Source organism: Natator depressus, chromosome 5 (genome assembly GCF_965152275.1).
Source record: "Natator depressus isolate rNatDep1 chromosome 5, rNatDep2.hap1, whole genome shotgun sequence".
NCBI lineage: Eukaryota > Metazoa > Chordata > Testudines > Cheloniidae > Natator > Natator depressus.
In genome coordinates, this window is record NC_134238.1 from 109690665 (window position 1) to 109710724 (window position 20060).

The following is a 20060-nucleotide window of genomic DNA, read 5'->3' on the forward strand; positions in this document are numbered from 1 at the left end:
CACTCAAAAGTTAGGAAATGCACTGACAACCTTAATTCTGGCATTTCCTAGTTTTGAATGCTTGACTTTGCTAGTTTTGTGTTTGTGTGTTTATACACACATACCTGCACACACGCACATCCCTGCACTTGTTATGGATGCTAATTCTTTCCCATTAAATCACAAATGGAAAGATGATCATGTGGTTTAAAGCACAGGACTAGGCATCAAATGATGTGGGTTTTGTTTCTGCCTCTGCCAAAGACATGTTACTTAACTTCACTGTGCGTCAGTTTCCTCATCACGAAAAGGGGAATCATACTGCCCTGTTTCACAGGAGGGTTACAAGGCTTAACATGAATTATTCACTCAGGTTTGTATGGTGATTTAAAAACTTCACATAAAAGACACTATGGAAATGCAAAGCATTATTGACCATTTTAAAACTGTTTTTCCTTTGATAGGAAGGCACCCATTATAAACGTCTCTTAGCGCTTTGATTATTGCGAGGAAGAGGGAAAATCAGAGAATAGCAATTTTTTTTCCTTGTTGTATTGATTTCAAAACAGCATGTTCTGCTGTAGGTAACTCAGGGATGATTTTACTGTCATTTTGCTGGCAGAAGGCTTATTATTTCTCTTCCCTGGTTTCTAGGTTGCCCAGTGGATGGTCATCCAGCTCCAAACATCACTTGGTTTTATGCTGGTCAACCCATCAGCATGAGACACAACATCCTGGCAGCTGGTCAGATTCTTCAGCTACTAAACATCAGTGATGGTTATCAGGGTGAATTCAGCTGCCTGGCTCAGAATGAAGCTGGCTCACTTATGCAAAAAACATCTCTGACAATCCGAGGTAAAATAATTCTATCCTGCTGCCTTAAAAGATCTTGGCATGGCCAGGGTGGTGCTGTTAACTGGCTCAACATCATTCTAGATTCCTTCACTCTGAGGCCACAAGAAATGGCATCTAAGGGATGTTTTGGTGCCGTAGCCGCTAAGAGTGAATTTGTAGATATGCCCAATAATTCTGGTATCTTGGTTTTTAGAGGCCTACACTGAGATGCATTGGACCTGATTTTCAGGGTTGTTGAGCACATACAGATCACTCCAATATTAGAAGCCACCAATTTTAATGACAGTGTTTCTCAGCCTTTTCAGGCTGAGGACCTTATCTGAAGTCCAAAAATTTTGCTACCATCTTATATTTGATATAACAGTAAGAGTGAAATATTTATCAATGAGAAAAATGATCAAGCCACATAGTGTGTGTGTGCATGTGTGGTTTTTCCAAGAAATTTATGGAATACTTGACTTTCAAGGGTAAGGGTGTGCAGGAGTAGGGGAGCAAGAGTTTCTTTCCTTTAGAGTGTAATAATCTTTTCAACATCTCCTGACCTCCCACCCCCCAAATGCCTTTTATCACTCCCATGGGGGGTCATGACCCACCAATTGAGAAGCAGTGATCTGAGTCTTCTGTTATTAACACAAGTAATGGGTTTTTAAATGTAAATATGTGAATTTTATTTTGGCAGCATCTCTTCTAGGTGCTAACAAAAAAAATTGCTTAATCTTACAGGTTGATCTTTTAATGAGTGATTTGGTTATTTCCTTTCCTCTTAAAAATACCTCTTTAAGGTAGTTATTTCCATTAAATTTAAGCTTTGATGTTAAAGTTTTAAGGGTAGGTTTTTTTCAAAGGAAATCATGAAATAGTTTTGGTGCCCCTTTAATTATGTCCCTTGAAAGCATTGCATTGGAGTTTCACCCCCATGACACCCATAGCATCTATGCGACCTGTGCATCTAGAACTTTGTACAATGCATCAAAATTACTGAGTGTTTTTCTTTTGAGATTCTTGCATCTAGGAATTATTGATAATGCAAGTGCACAATTAAAATCAAGAATGTTGATTTATTTTCTATATTTAGATATGTTTTCCTTGAATAATATTATTTAGCACATTATACTTGAAGTAAGTGAAGCTGCATCTTCAAAGTGCTTTACAATCATTCTCTAATTAATCTGTGTGGGTGAACTGTCTCATGCAGAAATTAGAAATAGGACCAAACCTAAACATCAAATTCAAAGACCATAATTTGCTGGTGTCTAAACCTGGGTCCAAATTTTCTGATTTAAGCCTATCTCTAAGTGACACTGGACCACATCATCAGGTGCTGTAAATCTGTGTAACTCCACTGCCTTCAATGGAACTCTGATGATTTACACCAGCTCAGGATGTGGCCCACTGAGAATTCTTTTTCCATTATTAAGATGAATGTTTACTTCAGGGGGAATTCTGCACCAAAAAATTCAAAATTCTGTAAAATTATGCATATTTATTTGTCAAAATAATGCATCGCTCCAGTTTCAATTGTTTTAGTAATTTATTTAAATTACAATACAGAAAAAAGTCACAACAACTATTCAGCATTTCCTAAACACATGAAAGTTAAGTTACAAACACTTGGTAACTAATACCCTTCATTCCAGTTATAATTCTGGATTTTCATTTAAATTACATTACAGAACACCAAACAGGAAAAAAAGTACATCATTTTAAATTGCTCAGACTTTCATACGTGAAAGTCATACAGTTTTGCTAATCATTGTCCTGGAACTGGCTGGGTACTTTGGAAAGTGCTTGGTTCTGATTGTCCTGACATTTTATTGGCTGCTTGGTAAATGTTTTATTTGCCCTCAGCGTCTTTTTTTTTTAATGGGTATGTAAATATCCTGAGCTGTAATCTAACCCCATTGTGTCACTTTGGCACAGGAAAAAAGTGAGAAAGCACATAGATCTTCCTAGCTGAGGATTCTCTTACTGTCATTTATAATAAGGCTCATTTACATCACTCTGGTAGGGGCCTTAAAACTTTCACAGGTTTTATGCTCCTGGGGGAATTGACTGAGAATTGGAACAGTTAACTAACAATAGGAACATTAATAATGTTACTATGTAGGCAGGCTGCTACATTTCTGCCTCAGAGAATGAGATCAATTAACTAACAGGCAGGCTGCTACATTTCTGCCTCTAGCATGCCTCGTGCACAATAAAAAGCCCTACCCTTCCACGCCAGCGAGCTGCAGTAGCAAGCGAGAAGAACAGAGTGTCTCTTTCTCTCTCTCTTGCGCTTGTTGGCATGCACGTACACCCAGCCCCACCCTGACAGTGGTCAACCACGCAGGCATGCACGCCCAGACCCCCCTGCCCCATGTCTGTGGCTGCTCCAGGCACGCTGGAAGAGTCACGCACCCTGGGAAGAGGCACGTGTCCCCTGGCAGATTTATTTTTGCATTTTTCTGCATGGGGGGCACAGTCAAATGCGGGCCATATGAATTTTACACCCCCAAAGGGGCACATAATTCTGTCAGGAGTACATCTAGTGTGTGGATTGCTGCCTTTCTGCAAAGGAATGGAAGGATTGATTTACAGCATGGATTAATAATATGCTTATTTCCTATCTAGTATGGGAAAGTCTTACTGGATTTAACAGGATTACTTTAAAGGGCATCTATAGAAATTTTATAGAGTTCTACAGAAATTCTTCTAAAAAATGATAGAATTTTATATTGAAATAATTTCTATACTATTTTAAGTGTCCTATACTCTTCTGTATCAGAGATGTTCTCCTTTAAATTCCTCAGGATGATTTTAAAAAAATCTGTAGAAAGGTTTTTATTTTCTGTTAAATTCTGTGGGACTTTTCCATAAGGGATACGTATCATGTGGGACTGATACAATAGTCCCCAAGCCCTGTTTCCCCAGTATGGTATGTATATATCTTAGGTACTTATGTAGCCCCCATTACCGCAGTATCTGAGCACCTAAAAAACTGGAATGAATTTATCCTCACACCACCCCATTGGACAGGGAAGGGCTATTATTCCCATTTTAAACACTGGGAACTGAGATACAGAGAGACTCGGTGGCTTGTCCAAGGTCACACAGAAAGTCTGTGACAGAGCAGAGAATTAAATTAGTCTCCTGAGTTGCAGGCTTCCACCTTAACTACTGGCCCATCCACTGGCCAGTGCTGAAGTCACATATCACTTAGTCGCCATGCCTTATCGTGATGAGTTCCAAAATATAGGATTTACCATATCAGAGAGGATTGATGGTCTAACAAAGGCTGGTATCCCACCTCTGTTTGTGCTCAGTGCCTGATGATTCATAGGGTGACATACTTTTCCTATACATAATTCACCTATTTTGAACATTTCTGTAGGAGTCACTTTTATCTTACATCAGAGGGGTAGCCGTGTTAGTCTGTATCCACAAAAACAACAAGGAGTCCGGTGGCACCTTAAAGACTAACAGATTTATTTGGGCATTAGCTTTTGTGGGTAAAAAACCCACTTTGCATCTGAAGAACCGTTTCAGATTTGGGGACTGGGGATGCATCTGAAGAAGTGGGTTTTTTACCCACGAAAGCTTCTGCCCAAATAAATCTGTTAGTCATTAAGGTGCCACCAGACTCCTCGTTGTTTTTATCTTACAAAACATCTCCAAAATGGCAGAGCACCTTGGTATCAATCACTGATATTTTACCATTAATCAGCTTTTCTGATTGATTTTTAAATGTTAACTGGGGTGTCTTGTGCTTGTGGCAGAATATTGGTGGTCAGCGGACAGACTGATGGCGTGTTCGGCCTCCTGTGGTAACAGGGGAATGCAGCAACCGCAACTGAGGTGCTTACTGGATGGGACTGAGGTCAACACATCCCACTGCATAGAGAAGCCCAAGCCAGTGCTACAGCCTGTTGCTTGTAACAGAAGAGACTGCCCTTCAAGGTTTGTCCTTGCACTGTAGTATATTGTGTATGCTTTTACGAAGCATTTAATCAGAGGTGGGCAAACTACGGCCCATGGGCCACATCCGGCCCGCGGGACCGTCCTGCCCGGTCCTTGAGCTCCCAGCTGGGGAGGCTAGTCCCCGGCCCCTTCCCTGCTGTCCCCCTTACCCCTGCAGCCTCAACTCGCCATGCCGCCATCACTCTGGAGGGCGGGGCTGTGAGCTCCTGCCAGGCAGCACGGTGGCGTGGCTGGCTCCGGCCAGGCGGCATGGTAAGGGGGCGGGGATCAGAGGAGTTGGATAAGGGGCAGGAGATCCTGGGGGGCAGTCAGGGGACAGGGAGCAGGGGGCGGTTGGATGGGGTGGAGGTTCTGGCGGGGGGGGGCAGTCAGGGGACCGGGAACGGGGGGGGGGTTGAATAGGTGTGGGAGTCCCGGTGGGGGGGGGCCTGTCAGGGGGCGAGGGTGTCAGTAGGGGTCAGGGCAGTCAGGGGACAAGGAGCAGGGGGGGTTGGATGGGTGGGGAGTTCTGAGGGGGGCAGTCAGGGGGTGGGAAGTGGTAGGGGGCAGATAGGGGGCGGGGCCAGGCTGTTTAGAGGCACAGCCTTTCCTACCCGGCCCTTCATACAGTTTTGGAACCCCGATGTAGCCCTCAGGCCAAAAAGTTTGCCCACCCCTGCATTTAATAATACTCTGCCCTGGACAACATGTTATCTTTGCTTTTCTAGTGTCTGTCCAGGAAACAATTGTATCTGAAAGTGAATTTACTGAATCTTAATCCAGATAAATTAGAGGGCATGGTGGTGGATTGGGGAAAACATTCACAGTACATGGCAGAGATTATGTCTACTCCTTCTGTTAAAGGGGTTTATCGTCTTCTTTTTATTAGCAAAGTTCACAACCTAATGGTCTTTTGGATCCTTCCCAGGAAGGATCAGTGCCCAAGAATGCTGTTTGTTAGACGAGGCTGGCTAGACGACTGAATTTTCCTCTTTGACTCACTAGTTAACCATGCCTTTGTCAACTCCAGACTAAATATATGCTGTTTGGGGGCATGACCGTGCCCTTCTATTTGTTTGTACAGCACCCAGGAAAGAGAGTCTTGATCCTGATTGGAGTCTTTGGGTACTACCATAATATATATGTATTTTTGTCCTTTTGCAAATCAGTAGCAGATTTCAGGGCCCTGCAAGTCAGTTTCCCATTGGAGGGGAAATCAATTATATATAGTCTGTTTATTTTCTTACTCTTGATCTACGCTGCAAAGTTATATAGGCATATCTATGTCGGGCAGGAGTGTGAAAAACCACACCTGACTGACACATTTATGCTGACCAAAAAAACTCCTCCCGCCTTCCTCTCCCCCGCCCCCCGGTGTAGATGCATCTATGTCGGTGGACATGTGCTTCTGCCAGGGTACCTAATGTCATTCAGAGAGGTGATGTTCCTGCATCAACAGAAAAACTCCTCCTGTGAAGTTGGCTATGCCAACATAACCATGCCAGGATAGTCCCCATAGTGTACACATAGCCTTAGCATGGCTGTTTTGTATACTGTATATACTCCAGCCCCTAAACAGAGGTGGTCACAAACAGCATGCAAACAAACCCATGTTTCAGAAATTCAGCCCCAGCACCAATGCCTACTTCCCAAGAAGCCACTCTGCCCCAAGAATTGACTTTAGATAGAAAGATAAAGGGAGAGAGTAAATTCTCCAGCTGCCTACAACAGCTTCCCCAAATGAAACTGCATCCCAAAACTAACAATACACCATTTCTTCAACGACTGTACATTGCTTGCAAAACTTTGTGCAACCGTGCCAACTAGTGACTCCCCTGAGAACGTATCGGTATTAATATTATGTTATGTGATGGGACATTTGTAACAAATCAGAAATAAACAGATCAAAATTAGAGATAGGCCCAAACTGCAAATTTCAGGTTAAAATCCAGAGTGACTCCAGTAACTTCACCTGCATGACTCTGGTTTTGCACTCATATATTCGAGATCAGAATCTGGCCACAATTTCTGACACCAGCGGAGGAGCTGAGAATCAGAAAGTATCCTGATGAGCAGAGAGCAGCCAGCTTTCCAGCCATTTGCTTTGGCTGTGGCTTGGGGAGGCAGCTAGGCTGCCCTTTCATTACCTTTCTATAATGTGTTCCTGCACCTCTCTTTAGGCAAATGTTTTCTGGATGGCCAGCTGAGTCATAAGGAGCAGCTGAAACCACGAGAGACTTGATGAAATATGAAACATGCTCATTAATATCAGCAGTTTGACTTGCTGATGGGAATATTTCCACAGGAATGATTTATGTCCTTTTATGCCCTTCCTGAGCTATAATGCAGCCCACGCTTCTCTTCCCGGCTCCCGAGAAAACTGCTGAAGTGTATGTTTGGAAATAAAAGTTGATTGAAACGCAGAGCTGAGCTTTACAAAGGGCAGAGAAGCTGCAGAATCAACCTCGCCAAACTCTATGATACGCAGAGGAGAAGTATTTTTTGTCCTTGCCAAGAACTCTATTTATTTTATTGTTTCTGTAACAGTGGGAGTCAGTCAGCAGAGCGTTAATGAAAATATAATGGATGCCTTTACTTGAGTATCAGAGCTCCAAGGGACTGGAAAGCACCTACTGCCTGTTTTGTAAAGTAATCATAAATATGGTGCTGCTGGTTGGGGAGATGCTGGGCTTTCCCTCCGCCACCCAGAACACATAAATCCTGCAAAGTAGTCTGAAGCCTATTTCAGCAGAGCTCCTGACTTGACCAGAACTCTCCCCCTGGAACTAATAATCACTTCCCTTCCTCCTTCCCTCCAACCTCTCTTCAAAAACCATCTGGGTAAATATCGCACCACTCCATTGGGAAACAACTCTCTTTGCCTCCTTGTGCCAACTGCTTGGCACAGGGGCCCAGCTCTTGCAGTGTTCAGCATCACCATTATCCACCATGTGCATGCCTGAACATGGCCCGTGATTCATGATTACCAAGGGACTCACTTCTTTCACACATTCCGCATAGCAGTTTTAACAGCCAGTAATAAGCTGCAGACTAGCTGAGTGGGAGGCTATTTCACATTATCCCAGGATTGGAGGAAGGTTGCTGATCTCTGAACAACCAACTAAATCTGTTACCCAGTTAGTAGTAGATGGTAGACCAGTATAATAGTATTATATTTCTTTATTTATGTATTAAATGTTATTTTGTTAACTTGTTTTAGTGTTTTTAAAAAGTCAATACATAAAGGGTCAGATCCTCTATTTCAGCCATGCAGCTCAGGGAAAATGGCACAATGCCCTTTGTGCTTCCCCAATTCCTGTCTGGCTGTGCACCAGCCCATTCCCTTGGAGTAAGAGCAGCCTAGAAGCTGCTGTAAGTTATCCAGGAAACCAGTGGCCCCAAGGAGGCAATATAGCGACCAGGGGTCAGCAGGGCTAGAGACGTACAAGTTATGCATCTATGTCAGCAGCAAGTTGAGAGTGGGAGCTGCTGTGTGGTCTTTACATAACTGAAGAATCCCCTTATTGGGCTGATCCTCCCATGGCTTGTAATACTGGCCTTAGGTCCAGAATCTGCCAACATGATGCTGCAAAGTGACCACACCGCACCCCAGGGTTAGAAGTATTTACATGGGTTTTGCAAACAGAGCCAAGAAAACATAGAATAGTTTCTATTCTGGGCCCAACCCCTTTTGACAGAGGCGCTAAAATGTAACATACTTTAGTCCCTAGCCCATGAGGTGTTGAATTTCCTCAGCTCCCATTGACCTCAGTGGAAGGTGAGGCTGCTCAGCATCCCCCAAGATCGAGCCCTAAGTGATCAAATGGCTGGCTTTCTGCAAGTGCCTCTGTGATTTTAGAGGAGCAGTGTTATGAGATCCCTGTGACAGTCATTTCTGCCTGATGATTCTGTACTGCTCCTTGACCCCTTTGCGTTTCTCCTATCAGGTGGATGGTGACATCCTGGTCCCTTTGTACACGGAGCTGCGGTGGAGGGGTCCAGACCCGGCGAGTGACTTGTCAGAGGTTGACCGCTGTGGGCAGTTCCGTCCCCATGTCAAATGAGGCATGTGCCCAGGTTGCCAAACGCCCAGTGGATACCCAGATCTGTAACAGGCAGCTGTGCATGGAGTGGGTGGCCTCCTCCTGGGGTCAGGTAAGGGCCACACAGACATACAAAACTTCTCGTACAGTTGGGTGACAAGAGGTGCCTGAAGACAAGAGCAATAATTTTGCATCTGTGATTAATGCATCGCATGAGGTTTTAAGAGGCAACTCATGTCTTTTATTTAATGCACTGGATGATTGGGATAACCAAACTTCACACATTTCATGAAAGAGATAGCAGCCTAAAAGACAGGGCTAGACTGTGCTAGATCGGCACTGCCTTGAGCATGGAGGCACATTGTCCCAGGGGGAGCTCATGGAGGGATTATGTCTCCGGCACGCATAACTGCTCCCCAGTGCTCAGTGGGGCAGTAGTCATCCTTTGGGATAGTGTGGCCTGTTTTCCCTATCCCCTGCAGTGTCCAACCTTGCTCTGTAAGGTGATGTGGTCCTGCTTCCTCATCTCCCCCATGTCCTTTGGGGAGATATGCAATCTTGAGGGAACAATCCAAGCCCTCCTCCAAGTACAGAGACTGTGGTTGTGACCAGTCTTTGCTTGGGGTAAGCAAGGAGCAGAGAAAAGTTCTTCTCCCATCCCCAAATCTGTGTACTCCCTAGAAGAGCTAGTCACGATCTGGCCCTTCACTCCTCTCCACTGGACTGTCTTCACAGAAGAAGAGGCTTCTTCTTGCAGCCTCTTGTTATGTATTTATTTATTTGTAGTGATGGACACAACCCTGGAGAGCAAAATCCTCCCTCTTCTCTCAGAGCAGCATGGACACTGGCAGCTCAAGCTTCCCCATCCTGTTCTGCCAATGTACCTCAGTAATGACCTGGAGAAACTGGTCAGTTTCCATGGCCTAGTCAATCCTTGCTATCTCTTGTGTATCTGGACACAGTGAAACACACACATTTCCAGACCCTGATTGTTTCTGTTATGCAATGTTTATATCTGGTCCTGTTCTGGGCTGTCGTGTGTTTTTTAACAAACCCCCAGTTTCACAAAAGTTTTGGATATCCCCTAACACCTCATAAAATCAGGATTTATTTGAACCACTATGTAAGGGAAACTGCAATGATGATACAAGACATTGGGTCCAAAGCATTTTAAGACTCCCAAACAAGTCAGTCTGAAACTCCATCCTTACTGCTTCATGTTGTGCTCAGATACTAAAAAGATGTTCTCTAAATAGTGAATGATTCATAGTATTATGAGTGGAATCCTCCTCTTGGGGAGATCCATGGGAGAGCCCCTGATTGTCTGTGGATCTCTGTGGGTCAGCAGATCTCCAGAAAGGATTGTGGCATATATGTGCTGTAAATGTAACCCACAGCCAGTCATTGTGGTACTCTGTCTCCCTCCCTCTCAGCTGTAGCTGGCTCACATGTACAGGCTGGTGAGAATTTTAGCTTAGGTAGAAGAGGTTCATATATTTAGACGCAAAGGTCCGAGGTTCAGTCCACCCTGACGATGACTCATCCAGGGGCAGAGTGGAATAAGTGAAGGCCAGAGTTTAATCCACAGGCTAGTTTTACTTGATTATATGAGTTAAAGTCAGATATTAATGTTGTTATTTAACATTACTTTTGGCCTACGAAAGGTTTTCAATGGAAGAACAGTTCATCTATAACAAACCTGAAGAGGTCATACTTTTAAATCAATATCCTTAAAAAGTACTAATCAGGAAACAATACGGAAATTAAGTTTAGGGGCACACAACAAAAGCCTAATAAAAACATTATGTAGAGTCAGCTTTGTGCATGCAGGGATTGGCTTCATTCTCAATATAGACTGAGTTACCATGAAATATTTTGCAGCTTTTCATGATTACTGCCTGATAAGTCAATGTGGAAACAATGGCAAATAAATCACATGATCTCATTTTGTTTGATTTCATAGTGATATGATAGTAGATCTTAGCCACATAAATTCTATAATTTCTGATATGACCATATATAATCTCATATATAATATATAGTATATATGAATATACTAAATACAGCCTTGTAGACCAAAGCTACTCGTTACACAGCATACAACATTGACTGTTTTGCTCCATCAAGGTCGGTAACTCATTTTATGAAATGTTCATAGGACAAAGGTTGTTGCAAAGCATCCAGTGCCGTCATCGAAATGAGACATGTTACTGCTAGCGAGCTGAAAATAACTTCATTAAATCCTATGTCTGTGTATTTTGGAGAAAGTTCACTCAGAACATAGACTGAGTTATGCTGCATTTATGAGTAAAGAGCTGAACATTCTTTCAAAACAGAAAAGCAAATTGCTCAATTTGTACTTTCTTTGAAATTTCGAGTAAGGATTGTGTAATGCTAGCTGTTGGCCAGTTAACTCAAATGGGTGGTTGTAACCCGGGGTGGTTTACCTCATTCCCTATGATGTCATACCAAGTCTCAATCATCAAAGACGCATGAATTCATCTGTTATACCTGACCTTTGTGCTTTATAATATAATATTTCTCCTACCTGAAAAAAGCATTTCTCAAGCTCCATGTAAACCTATACAGCTCTGTTCCAAGCCATGTCTACAAGACAATTACATTAATTACAATTAGGAACAGACCACTGGCTGTGGATCAGTGACATTTCTCCATTGTATCATAGGTTTCACGCCGGGGGACATCAGGTTCATATTGGTCAGGTTTAGTGATTAGCTTTCCCAGACTAAAGTGAAAATAAATAGATGACCTACCCCACTTCAAAACCTGTTACTTTCTTGTACCTCCCATCTTCTTTCATTTAGTTTTAAGTGGATTACTGTGGGCTATTTAACCTCCACAGCCTTGGTTTTCTTATAGTCCAACAAAGCTTCAAGACGCATCCCTTAAGATTCCCATTCACTCAGGCCTGTTTATGATGAAGATTGCCAGCACGTACAGCTATTGCAGTCCTGCCCCAAGTACCCAAATTAATGACACCTACATGCACCTGAGCCAGCGCCCCCTGTGAAAAGCCTTGCATTGACTTGCGTCTCTCTCTTTCAGCCTGTGGGGAAGTGCTATCCTTATTGCGCCTGCACCAAAGCATTAGGCTGCCTAACAGTAGAGTATTATTCTATAGACCACTTAGGTCTTTGGTGGACATTCAAGATGAATTTGAGCATATTCGATCCCTCTCACTCTACCTAATCGGTTCTCTGACCCCAGCCAAGCTGGTGATTACTCCCTCTCCTCCTTCTGAGGGCCCTGCCTACTTATCTTTTCACAAAACACCCTTCCTTGCCATCAATTTATCGGTCTCCCCACTCCAGCTCAACCAAGCTTCCTCTTTTTCTGCTGGACCCTGGTCCAGGTGTTGGTTGAGAACTAGTACCAGATGTGAGGAGGGCATGCCAGGGTGGAAGAGGGTTTCTGGCACTAGGCAGGTAGCACGGGTCAGAGCTAGTGCCAGGTAGGAATCCCAACCTGCTCCACCTTTGCACTGATGGAAACTCCTTGATCCCTACATTCATTTCCCTTCTTGTCCATCTCCAAATCAGCAGTCCCCTGCCAAAACCAGTTTCCAGATATTGGCTGCCTAGGAAACCAGGCAGTTTCATAAGGGTTGATGAAAGATGGTACCAGAGTCACATGCTTCGTGCCTTTAGCTGTCTGTGATTTAAGCTGGGAAGAGGGGAAACAAATTAAACCACAAGAGGCTGACTGACAGGTTTGAATAAGTTAGGATGTCTTTGTGTTAAATCAAAAACCATTGCTGGCCCGATTCAGTCTTGCTATGAACCACTTGGCTATAAATTGTGACAGTACAAGCTGTAAAATACACAGTAAAGGGACTGTAGCAAGATTTCCTGTATGGATCACAAGCTCGGGGGTAATAAGATGAGAGCTTTTTATTTGTCCAAACAGATGGATTTAAGATTGAAACAGGCAAAGAGGGAGGGGAATTAATCTAGAGAGCAGATACAGAAATGAGTTTTAATGCTGCCCTGGGGAGGCTGTGTGGGATACAAGAAGACTGTGCACTTGGACTCAAAACCTGCTGATCTCTATGAAGTGACTGAGAGCATCTGCATCTCAGCAACATGCATCTCTGCTCATTGACGCCCAAGAAGGGTTTCATAAAAGCAGGGCATGTTCTCTCTTTATGCCACTGAATGTCTTTTTTCTACTTTTGCAGTGTAATGGGCCATGCATCGGACCGCGACTAGCTGTACAGCACAGACAGATTTTCTGCCAGACCAGGGATGGGAATTCTGTGTCTTCTGACCAGTGCAGTGCCCTGCCAAGGTATTACAGAATCCCTCATCATCAGAACCGCTCTTCTGTACAGAGACCTATGAATTAGGCCAGAGATTTTACTGCCTTTGGAGGTTTTTGGATTTGAGGTCCTGATTCTCCTTTCATCTCTCAGGAATAACAGGAGAATTGGGCTCTGTGCATGTTTGATACCATTTTTACAGAGAAACCCCAATTCTCCCTTCAAGTTTTTCCTAGTGGATGAGCATCCACGTTGCCAAAGCCATCCCAACTAGCACTGCTTGGTAGCATATCAACATTTCTCCTGTGCAATAACTAAATGAGCACCAAGTGTACAGAAGGAAAAGGATGAGTTCTGAACACCGGTTTTTGTTTGTGCCATTTGTAAAACCCTAACAACAATACCTGAAACCCAAGCTTGTTGCATTTATACTAACAAAGCTATGGTGGCTTACATCAGCCACTTCTTGGTTCATTACAACTCCTCAGTAGTATCTGGTCGTTAACTACTTTATGGATAGAAGGCATGCTAAAGTTGTTTGAGACAGATCCTCAACTGGTGTAAATGGATACATAGCTCCATAGACTTCATTGGAGCTATGCCAATTGACACCAGCTGAGGATCTGGCCTTTTGAGTCCCGTTCTGTAATTGCCAGTTGAAGTCAATGGGCCAGACCCTCAATACAGCCCATTAAGACAATGGATCTATGCTGATTTACAACCACTGTGGATCAGGTCCAGCAAGTGTTCAGAGAGGTTCAGGATCAGAGCTATCGGGCCTGTAGTATCCCCAGTGTTTGAGGAATACCCAGTGTGACTAAGCCTCTTATTTCCTGCCTGGTGGTATAATATCATCTCTGTCCTTTTTATTAACAGGCCTTTGAGCACACAGAACTGCTGGACAGACATCTGTGGTGTGCACTGGAGGGTCAGTCTGTGGACCCTGTGTACAGCTACATGTGGGAACTACGGCTTCCAGTCCAGGCGAGTGGAATGCGTGCATGTCCGCACCAACAAACCTGTGCAGGAGCACTACTGTTCCTGGAGGCCAAGACCTGCGAACTGGCAACGCTGCAACATCACCCCCTGCGAAAACAGTACGTTCCTGTGGGAGAAAGGAGCCACCTGTGAATCTTCACCGCAGAGCTGGGTCCCCAGAGCACAGTGTTGGGCCCCGCTGCTGGGCTGCTTGGGAAAACATTTGTCTGAAAAATGGCAAATTGCAGTCTGCAAAATCAAGTATTCCTACTGGAATGTCTCCAGCATTGTTTGTTGTTGATGTTGTTTTCTAAGAGTTGGGATCTCATCTTCCTGCTAATAGGGCTAAAAGTAGTAGGTGCTGTCCTAAATTTCCATTATTGGTATGGAGAGAAATAATAAATCATAAACAGATAGTTAGTTGATGTTAACATCAAGCAAACCTGAGGCAGATGAGTTGGTTAGTGCAGGGAATTCCTGCAGTGGATGTGACTTTCAGGTGACTAGAACTTAATTGGGCCTGCCAAAAAACACACACATTATAAATATTGCAAAAGGAATAAATGATCTGGAACAGATGTGCCTCTTTGGAAACCAAGCCCTGTTATGTCAGTGTTCACCTGGGAACACCAAGTAGCATGAGTATAAATCACAACCTCTTTGCCAGTCATGGCTCCCAAGTACTCTGAAGCATTGCGTTTAAGGGCCAGAACCTGGAGTCTAGTGTGCAGCCAGCAATTCTGAGGCTGGGCACTGGGGATCTCCCCAGAGGCTGGGCACTGTGGAGCAGCAGCAGAACCACTAGACTACAGAAGGGCTTGCTACAGGCCTTCTCCCACCTCTAAAGGCAAATACAGGTGCTCGGTAAAGCCAGCCCAAACACAGTTAGCATGGCTTGGCTTGCTGAGGGAGGACAGGACTGTCAGAGGTGGAGTTTAAAGGAGGTGCATGAGACCCTCACCCGCACTCTGGCTTCTTTTTTTGGAGTGGCATAAAGGGACCCTAAAAGCCACAGCTCCAGTCAGGGGAGAATTCCTTTGGCACCAGCACTACAGCAGACAGCAAGAATGCTGCCCTCTGAGGATCCCCTCACAAGCTGGCATGGGGGAGGGTGTGTAGGGGCCAGGACATACAGCCTTGTGGAGATTGCAGGCAGTGCTGCAGCCCATAGGGCAACACCAAGAGGCTGCTGTTAATGAGACAGGCCCCTAGGGCTGTCTAAGTTACATTGGGAGGGTTGCTGGGCCTCGAAAGAGCCCAGGATTAGGAGAGCGCAAAGGTTGCTTAACCCTGTCCCTGGGCTGCAAGTTCAGTGCTCCACCCATTAGAAACACAGCACAGAATCTCACCTGATAACTTCAGAACTAGCCAGTATCGACCTCCCAAGCTCCAGACCAACCAGTGTGGACCTCCCAAGCCGATAAAGTACATAAAGGTGCCATGGAGCAACTCTCTTTAAAAAGGTTTCAGAGTAGCAGCCATGTTAGTCTGTATTCGCAAAAAGAAGAGGAATAATTATGCTCAGATAAATTTGTTAGTCTCTAAGGTGCCACAAGTACTCCTTCTCTTTAAAAAGCAGCTCGTTATTTTATTTATATTTTTAATGCCAACTTGGCAATGGGGATAACTCCTGTGGTACTGGAGAGCAAAACCCCCACAAGTGCAGTGACAACCCTAAGATGTAGGTATCCCACTAACCAGTCAACAGTATACTACTAACCCAGGACTCCCCTCTCTGATTGTGTGGTCTAAAAGCAACCTTTGGATGTTCAATTCTTCAAACCCATGTCTGTGTAGATCCTTGAGGCGCATGGGCACTTCCAGGGAAGGTCCACACAGACAAGAAATCTTGAAGAACCACAGTTACTGGGAGTCAAGCTTCAGAGGGGTAGCCGTGTTAGTCTGGATCTGTAAAAGCGGCAAAGAGTCCTGTGGCACCTTATAGACTAACAGACGTATTGGAGCATGAGCTTTCGTGGGTGAATACCCACTTCGTCAGATGCACGTAGTGGAAATTCTGGAAATTTCCACTACATTCATCCAATGAAGTGGGTATTCACCCACGAAAGCTCATGCTCCAGTATGTCTGTTAGTCTATAAGGTGCCACAGGACTCTTTGCTGCAGTTACTGGGAGGTAAGTTACTGTTCTTTCATTGCATCTCCTTTTTGTTCCCCCTTTGCCAGTGGAATGCAGAGACACTACCAGGTACTGTGAGAAGGTGAAGCAGCTCAAACTCTGCCAGCTCACCCAGTTCAAATCTCGCTGCTGTGGGACTTGTGGAAAAGCATGAAGATGAGAGCAACTGAGATAGGGGATCAGAGGCATCAGCCTTTGCTTCACTACAGGAAGGACTGTTACAAAACAAATTGGACAGAATTCAGTTTTTTTCATTTTATTTATTTATTTTTATTTTATTTTTTTTTAACTTTACTGAATCGTTGTTGTAAAGGACTTGGCAAGTTTTCCCTTCAGTGAGACTGGGAGATGGAATGCAGCAAAGCACAGTTGTGGTGGGAGATCAAAAAGAAAGAGAAGACAAGCAACATGTCAGACCTGAGTGGAACAGAGCTGTCTAGGAATCCTTGTATAGGCCTTGCGATACTCATCAACCAGCAGATGGGCGGAAAACACCAAAGCAAAAACTCCCATTAGCAGCAGATCAGACCACCAGGGCATGGATCAAACAGCTTGACAGATCATGGGCTACTGAAAAAAGGGATTGAACTAAACATTCAGCTAAGCAATAGGCAGAGACATCATTTGCCCTAGAAGGGTTTGTTAACATAAGCATGTGGTTTTGGTTTTTTAAAATTGCTGTCCTAAAGCTGTGTTCCTGTTCTCTCTCTGTCCCTCTCTCTCTCTCTCTCACGCTAAGAACTTAGGATCTGAAAAGGAGGTTAAACATTGTGCTGAAGCATGAATGAGTTTAAAATGCATCTAAATAAGTGCACCAAGTTTTTTTCCCTCAACATGAAAAAATGAAGTACAGTATTATGCAGAAAAGGAAAGTGAGTGACAGAATGATCTGCTATTGACAGACCGCCGTGCATACCTGCCATCACTGCTCTGTGCAGAGCACTTATAGGAGGGGTTGTATATATATTTGTGGCAACAAGAGCTACTTACCATGCTGCATCTTAACATGATTAAAATGTATCTGGGGAAGAGAGAAGCCTGAGATCCCAGAGTTATTGGGCTTTCAGATCTGGGGTTTTGGTCTATTTCTAACTTTGGATTTGTAGAAATCATTTCTATGTCCTGCCAGTGTGGAATTTTTCTCTCATTACAGCCAAACCCTCCAGTGGTAATTATTAATTTATCAAGAAGGAGAACACAGCTGCTCTGATTTGTTATAGTTCTTTCTGTCACGTAGACATACAGAATGCTGCATCATCAGCTTTGTCCCCAAAGTGGTTGCACAAATTCCTAAAAGACACACAAAAAAGGTGGATGCTAGAAAGTGAAGCAATCCATGAATAGAACTCTGCAGTCAGAGGTGATCTGAGAAGTGAGAGTCAAATTTTACGTTTATAACATGGTTTTGCCTGCTCATTGTGATTCTCTCGCCTAATTGCATCGATAATCAAAAATTAAGTGCTTCATCCTTCAAGATGTTGGGCATCCTCAAGTCAGTGGAAATCCAGGTTGCTCAGCACCTTGCAGAAATCAGCCTGAACTACAAAGTTTGGATTTGAACTTCCCCGAAGTTTGAGGGAGAGGTGCCCAGATCCGGAGTTTTGGTTTAGGACTATCTCTGAATGTAAGGTTTGCCTGTGCCTCTTGTGTCACCCCCAGTGGGACTCTCTTCCTGTGATGCAGTAATAAAACACTGTTCAAGTATTGATATGTTGCAGCTTACCTTACATGTGGATTTTTCAACAAGCCTGGAAGTTCTCTTGTGAGGTCAACACCAGGTCCATTGCATTAAATTGCCTCCAGTTTGGTCATTCCAAAGTGTGTCTGGCAGGGAACACTCTCTCTACAAATGGGTCTCTGAGAAATCACATTGCTAAGAATCAGTGTAACTTTTATTTAAAAACAAACAAAAAAAGTCTTTTTATGTATGTAAATGTATATCTTTTTGTGTATATTTATTAGGATTCCTTGTATAAAAAGTGCAATATTAATAATTGTACATTGTTGTCCAGATAAAAACTATTTTGGGGACTTTTTTTGTGATCTCCCTGCAATTTTGTTCCCCTAAAATCAGTGGTAATAGTGTAATTTTCCTGTTTTTATCAGCACTTTCATTTAACTTTGGATACATTTCACTGTGTACAGATTGCTTCGTAAACTATGACAACTGGGGGGAGAGGCTTTCCTACTTGTGAAACTATAGTTATGCATGGAACGAAGGACAAATTCCTTGCTAATAATTTGGTGGTTGTTTCTAGTACAATAGCTAATGAAAAGCAGTGCTGGAAAGTATTTACATTTTTTAATAACAAAGCATATTCAGACAATCCCATGTTGGATATTAGCTGTGTAACTGTGCTTAGGATAAACATTTGGAGCCAAGGTCTGGCCAGGCCACTGTGTCCCCTTCACACAGTATAAATATAATTTCAGATATTTGTCCTATGAATTGTGACTTGGCAGTATCCCCATAAGATGATGAGGGTTGCTGAGTATTATAGAAGTAGGATTTCCTCCCCTAAAAAAACCTGTATTTATATCATTTTTTGTACAGATAATGCAGCTTATTTATTTAACTACTTTTTTCTGACTCATTCTTTATTAACCTTAAAACAGGAGCTACCAGGGTAGCAGAGCTTTCAAGGTTCTCCAGCCTCCTCCCCTATCCCCACAGTTGCTCAGGTTTGCAAAGCTAATCATCTCCGGGCCATCACCTGTGGAGCTCGTAAGTTTCTTGAACAATCAAATGCATACTTGGGGGAAAATCCTGCCTCTGTTTGCACTGGCACACCGAGCCTGAAAAGCACTGTTCCTAACTCTCCCCATGTGAGCAGAGGGGGTGGGCCATGAGTCAGGAACTACACAGATTTGCTCACAAACACGCGCTGTGCAAGAAGAGAGTAGTATGCTGCAGCCACTAGAATAGCTTCAAACAGCAGTGACTGTACAGCTGATCCATACCCCAGGTCCAGCTGGGAAGGAGGATTGTCATTCCATGGCAGATATTCTGTCCTCCCCAGCCCTACAAATCCTGAATAAACAATGAGTCCGAATTCAGCACACACAGGTATGGTGCATCTGTTTGTGCCCGGCTGTTGATTTCCATTGGGCATGCTCAGACTGATACAAGTGATATATTCGTTAAATCAAAATATTCTTTTTAAAGCAAGCAAAGGTATTAACCTCAATTAGGACAATGTCTGTGCCAAGTTTCTGCTGTAGCCCTTTTCAAACAAGTGAGGTTGCAGCTCTTTTACAAAGGGAATTGTGATTTTGTTCACTCTCCTGTAATTCAAAACCTGATCTAGTTTTTCCAATAGGTGGCTTTTAATTGTAAGTTTCACAGGAAATTCCACATGGAAAAGTTTTTGGTTTAAAAGAGGGGGGGGAACTTGCGCCTGGGAGGGCTGGGGGGCGTGTAATCTAAAATCAGAATCAAACAGATTAATTAAAACCTCACCCTTAACAGTCACTTCTGAGTTTACTGGCAGCTGAATACGGCTCAACAGTGACAAAAGGATTCCACAAAAGCCCCTTTCCACAAAGACGGATGTTACCTTGCTCTGTGGAATCTGGTAACAAAGTAGCACATGGGGCCATATTTAACACAGGGTTGTCAACAGCAGCTTCCCAAAGTCCAGACTTTGTATATTATTTCACCTGTAATGGGTGATTTTATGAGAGGAGGGACGGGGTAGCACTATGTAAAATGGCTTCATGCTATTCTGTGGCTAAGATTGTTTGAGAATAAAAGAGCCCCGTAAGCACAGTTGCTGTGGAGACTGAGGTAAAGGCCATATTCTGTGACCTGAACTTGGCAATAGCTAGACATTGTCTAGATGTGAAAAG

General features: G+C 43.6%; 1 protein-coding gene across 2 annotated transcripts in view; it reads left to right on the forward strand.

Annotated features, from left to right (window-relative positions):
- The window catches only part of ADAMTSL1 (ADAMTS like 1), a 272535-nt gene extending 253030 nt beyond the window's left edge, over window positions 1-19505 (forward strand). For both annotated transcript variants that reach the window (XM_074953445.1, XM_074953446.1), the window contains 6 exons: window positions 634-834; window positions 4593-4773; window positions 8721-8928; window positions 13015-13124; window positions 13972-14192; window positions 16259-19505. In XM_074953445.1, the coding sequence (XP_074809546.1) occupies window positions 634-834; window positions 4593-4773; window positions 8721-8928; window positions 13015-13124; window positions 13972-14192; window positions 16259-16365 (1028 nt within the window). In that variant the 3' untranslated portion in view covers window positions 16366-19505. The remainder of the gene's footprint in view (window positions 1-633; window positions 835-4592; window positions 4774-8720; window positions 8929-13014; window positions 13125-13971; window positions 14193-16258) is intronic.
- The last annotated feature ends 555 nt before the right edge of the window (window positions 19506-20060 follow it).